Source organism: Centruroides vittatus, unplaced genomic scaffold (genome assembly GCF_030686945.1).
Source record: "Centruroides vittatus isolate TY-2023 unplaced genomic scaffold, ASM3068694v2 contig_329, whole genome shotgun sequence".
NCBI lineage: Eukaryota > Metazoa > Arthropoda > Arachnida > Scorpiones > Buthidae > Centruroides > Centruroides vittatus.
In genome coordinates, this window is record NW_027122113.1 from 539,258 (window position 1) to 545,257 (window position 6,000).

At 28.2% G+C, this 6,000-nt stretch overlaps 1 protein-coding gene across 1 annotated transcript in view; it reads left to right on the plus strand.

The window, feature by feature from the left end:
• Window positions 1–5,578, plus strand: part of LOC136973730 (E3 ubiquitin-protein ligase RNF180-like) — a 29,652-nt gene extending 24,074 nt beyond the window's left edge. Inside the window, exon 6 of the mRNA XM_067268474.1 lies at window positions 4,349–5,578. Coding sequence (XP_067124575.1) covers window positions 4,349–4,809 — 461 coding nt within the window. The 3' untranslated portion in view covers window positions 4,810–5,578. The remainder of the gene's footprint in view (window positions 1–4,348) is intronic.
• The last annotated feature ends 422 nt before the right edge of the window (window positions 5,579–6,000 follow it).

Below are 6,000 nucleotides of genomic sequence, written 5' to 3' on the forward strand. Positions count from 1 at the left end.
TAAAAAAAATGATACAATTGAAAATAATAGACTTCATAATCAAAATATTAAAATTTTTTGATGATTAACAGCACCTAAATAACTAATTAAATAGAATGGTGCTTAAACTTATTAGAACTATGTAAATTTCAAAAATTATCTAGACAGTGCACATAGTCCTGATAAATTTAATAGTCTATTAATAAAAATAAAGCTTCAGTGTATTTAATTATAGGCTTGTCAGTCAGTCAATCAAGGCCAGTTTTACCATTAGGCAAACCTAGACAATTTCCAGTCTTACTCTTAAACAAAGAAAAGATAGATCATTAATTAGTATTACTTAATAAAAATATTTTAAAACATTCCTAATGATATTGTTTTTATAAATGTATGTATGTATGTATGTATATTACTATATTCACATAAGCACATACGTACACCCAAACAGGTGGATATTTATAAATATAATATAAACATTAAAAAATTTTTTTATTAATTACTACTAATTAACAATCTCTTTTCTTTGTTTATGAATAAAGCTGACAATTGCCTAGGTTCACCTAATGGTAAACGGACTGACATTTTATATATATTACATTACAGAAAATTCCAATGCATAGAAATACCACATAAGTGTCTTCTTTATTTCATGACGTCTTTTACACACTTTGGGAACAAAGTGTCTTTACGGCAAAGTCAACCTTTCTTTATAGGCTGCTTTCGCCACTTCAATATGAAAAATAGTTGTAAAATATTTCCAAGCTTCGGCATAATCATATAAAATGAATTTACAATTAAACATCAATTAAAATAACTAATTAAAAATGCCAGGATGATAATTATAACATTGCAAAAAATTCCAATGCTTAGAAGTACCACATAAGTGTCTTCTTTATTTCATGACATCTTTTACACATTTTGGGACACCTTTACACCTTTATACATTTTATATATATAAACACACACACAGACTATATATAGGGAGCACCTAAATTTTCTTTGCTTAGGACCATCAGATACTCTTGCACTGACCTATCAGTGAAAAACTGCACAGTATTATTTGAAGTTAAAACTATTGGATTTCAAAAGCAAGTTTATATTCATACAGCAACACATTCTTTCTTCAAAGATGCAGGAATTGGAATATACTTTCTCAATGCTGTCAAATCTCTCTGAAGTGTTTAAAATTAAAAAGAACTATTCTACAAAGATGATTGAAAATTACCAAAATAGAATTAAGAACATATTTATGTCATTTAAAGTTTACAGCTTTGTTGAATCAAGACTTATTATATATTGAATCCATAATATTGATGTGGAAGAAACAGAAAAAAAGGAAGAAATTAATCAAGAAGTTTAATTGAATCAATATAAGCAGAGAAAATAATCAGCTATAGTTCCAAAATCTTACAGCTATTAATAAAATCAAAGTAAATGTTTTATCAAAATTTGAAAATACTTTAAAAAAGGTCAATTATTCATCCAAAATATAAAATTTAGTTTAGATAATGTTGTACTTTCACTTGAAATTTTCATGATGTAAAGAACAAGCATTTGAAAAAATTTTTTTATAGAAACTGTACATTAATTAAAGAAATGAAATGCCCATTTAAATCAACAGTAGATTCAAAAACAGTTACAAATTTTTGTTCTTTTCTTTTTTTCAAATATCTCAAGACTATTGATTAGTGATTACTGATAAAATTAAGAAATTCTTGATCTAACATGAAGATAATTTTTCTTTAAAGGGCTAGTTATTTTCTTAATTCCACTGATTGTACTGTACATTACTCTCAGCTGATCCTACAAACTGAATAATGGCCAGACTAAAAGGAATTTATGCTGCTCACAAAAATTTTATAGTTACAGCTAAAATTTTTTGCTAACATTTCTTTCATTTTTTGAAGGCAAAGCTCATAAAGACAACTAGATTTGATATCCATTAGTAAATAAAATGTACATCCAACATTTCAAATAAAAAAGGTTTTATCTACATTTCTTAGTGAATTCTTTGAAATAGCCTATTACCATGTAAAATCCACATATTAAGCATTAGAACAACTGAGCAGTTACTGTGATAACAGCAGATTGTCTAAGATATTTTAAGATTGATGTAATTAGTTTTTATTCTTCAGTAGATACAACCGAAACAGTAATATTTACAAAAGAACTGTTGTTACATCTGAAAATATCACCATGTCTATTACTGAAGCTTTGGTAATGATTTCTTAATCCAACTATTTTATTTTTAAAGATAATATTTACCTCCAAAAACTTGATTTATCTATGGAATTTTCTCAGATTCAGAAGTTTTAGTGAGTGAATTATGATCTAGGGTAATGGATTTAAAGTTAAATCCAAATTAAAAGCTCTGCTATATCCTCTGTTTTGGTATAGATATGTGAACAATATTGTAATTTGTTGGGAGCATAAAAAGGAAGATTTTACACCACTCTTTAATTATATTTATAGTATCTGTACTTATATTAAGTTCACTTTAGAGAAATCATGTGTGTCTTTCCTTTCTTTCTTACTAACATTTACTAACAACTCATTTGTCTTTCACATTTTTAGAAAATTTAACTCGCCATCAGACTTACCATTAAGATGTTTATTTCAGTATGATCTATTTATTAAATCAGCTATTACTTCACATATTTGAAGAATTTACTTATATTGTTCCACAGTGGTTTATAACAAGAGATTTAAATATCAAGGGTGCATTTATTAATAATTGCTTTTCTAGATCCAGGTTTCTTTCTGTAGATAAAAGTTAGAAACTTATTCCCACAAATAAAACTCTTCCCTTTACATTCAGGAGCAAGATTTACATTTGTATCTCTACCATTTGTAGGACCTTTTACACACAGATTGGCTAGATAATTGCTTTCTAATCAGTTAAAATTATTTCTATCTACATCCCCATCATTACAAAAACCAACTTTTTAATAATAATAATAATAGGGATATATGGATGAGAATATATATAATAAATAGGGATAGATGTAACAAAGAATGGAAAATCTGGTGCCTGTAGCATACTTCTCAATAAAGTAGGTTACAATACTGTGTTCTATATTGGGGTCACTACTAGAGCTCTGCAAACATGTTAATGAACATAAAAGAGATATTAAAGCTAATTGGTCAAATACTGCATTAATGAAATTAACAGTTAAGGAAATGTAATTACATATCCAGATCATAAAGTTTTAATTAATTTAAGATATTTGTCTTTCTGTACTATCAAAAACTGGATATGTATATACCATAAAATAACACACCTTTAATACCTTAAATATCCAGAACAAAACAACAATAAAACTGACTAATGTTTTCGATCTAATATTAAGATCTTTTTACATTGCAATATTCTGAATGCAAAATGTACAATGACAGTAAAGTTCAAAAAGTCCGATGTGTTCACTATTGGCGACCGACCCGGTGCGCCAATAACATCAGATAAAGTTCTGTGAATCCTGTTGGAAAACACCGTTGCTCAGGTCCGTCAGGAAGACACCTTGCGAATATTACGGCACTTGAAGGGTCCACACTCGGGTCCAAAATGATCGGAGAATCTTCTCTCACCAACCATCCGAATAGCGTAACCTCGGCGAACTCCACCTGCATCTTTCTCTCCTTTTTTCCCACATTCCGAGCATCAACTCCCCTCTTCCCGCCTTGACCTTTTCCCTCCACACATGTCGGCAACATGTCGGATGACCACCCGGTGTTTTCCCGTCCACGTTTCATCAGTCTCTCCCTCCACCGTCTTCTTGGAACGATGATCGTTACCAGACCAAAAAGGGAAGGGCAGGAATCATGTTTACTCAATTCCACCCTGACAATGACATATTACAAAATGAAGAGGAAAATTTTTAAAATATATAATTGCTGTGAAATTTCATGCCTGAAGTTTTCAGTAAACATACAAGTAAATTATTTTACATTGATAATTCAGTTAAGCCAATAAGTCTGTTTAGCGATAATGTGACCTAAATGTTAAGTGTGGGCAATACAACCACGTATTACATAAATGGAACAAATTTCAACCAATAAATAGACACAAAAATTATTTGTATTACTGCACATTCAAAAATTATTTTTATCAAAAAGGATTATATTGCTCCTAAAGATGTTCATTAAAATGTGGTTGTTGACTATGAACTTCAGGTATTAAAGGTGTGTTATTTAATGGTTAAGCTATTTGTATTATAATTAATTATAAAATAGTAAAACAAATATTTACATTTAATAATTCCTTAGAAAGAATTTAAAACATAAAAACTGAAATTGAAAATATTTCTGAATTTAGAAAATGTTTTTTCAGTTTAGTTAAGAACTGTTTTTTAAAAATATATATATATTTCAGAATTATCTAAAAAGGTGCGAACATTTTTTCCAATGGAGCATAATGCCAGATTGAAGGAAAATCGAGTAGACATTTTGAATTTACCTTTGCCATGGACACCTCGCTACCACTTCCAGAGTTTAAAAAATATTAGAAGACGTTTATTCACAAATGAAAGGGAAGAGGATAGAAACTTTTGGTCAAATTTTTGTGTCTCTCTTCCAACAATAGGAATAATAATTTTACTTAATATATTCAGTGGTTTTATGTTTTTATTAAGTTATTTTGGTTGTTCATATATACCAACCATTCTATCTCAGTTATCGGTTTTTATTCTGCAAATTTATGAAGATTACTTTCAAACGTATGAAATAGAACAACTTCAAGAAATTATTATTATATTTATGTTAATAGGTATTGTGTTCATTTTTTCAGCTATATATATTAGTGTAAGATCATCAATGGTATCTGTTATTCAGTGAGAATATTTTATACTCATTGTATTCTAATGAAATGATTATGATTATTATATGATTGTTATTAGGTTATTAAAAGTTTTATTCTTTATATAATTTTAATAGAAATATTTGAGAAGTGTAACAAATTGTCCATATTTGGATAATAAGATTTTAAGCTTTCCATTATGCAATTTATAAATATATGTTTAGATATTATTTTGAATCTAATTATTGAAAATTCTTGAATTTTAAAATATATCATAATTTGATTGATATATTCATGACCCATATCCCATATTATTTGATTTTGATAAAAAAAGTTTTTATTAATTTCACACAGAGAAGTTTCTATCAGAATATTTATGGATTATATTATAAGATTTCTACTGTGATTGCTAAAATTTAAAATAGCTAAAATATTGTACTGAGTTAGGTATATAATTATAAAATTCTACACAAATTTTATACCTCTTGACAATGGTTATAATGCAAGTACCTAATTCAACTCAAAAAATGTAATGTTTTAAGTGCGTGAATTTATTTTCAATTAAATATATAAAGAATGCATTTTCATGTTTAATGAGGATACTGCTGTTTTGATTACAATTACAGTAAAGTTCCAGAAACTCAACTCTTGATAACTCAACATTCTGTAAAACTCGTCATATTTGTTCAAAAGCAAAATGCATATAATCTAATTTTTACATCTATGACTTAATCCTAGGATCAAATAAGTAATTGTTTTTCACCAGCCATAATATAATCAATTTCATGTGTTAACAAAGAATATAATTCTTTTTGAGATGCCAGGTGACACTGAAAAACACCATGCCACAAATGACACCAGCTTGAGAGTGGCCACTGAATAGCCAATATTTTTTTAAATTAAAATTTAACTACAAATAGAAATAGTCACTAATGGTACAGTACATAGTTAATATACATATGACTTTGCACATATAATAAATACATTTACAAAAATTCTGCTATTTAGACTAGCATTGTAGGTTTCTCTCATTTTACTGTTAACACAGGAGTCCGTAAACGTACTTTTGGTAACTCGCTACTTTCTCAGTCTACATTAAATCAAGTTTGCAGGACTCTGCTGTACTTTATTACAACAAGGACTATTAGGACCCAAGGCAAGTCTAAGAATAGTGCCAATGTACTGGTAGGTTACTTATATTTCTATAAATGTTATGGCACCTTTTTGCT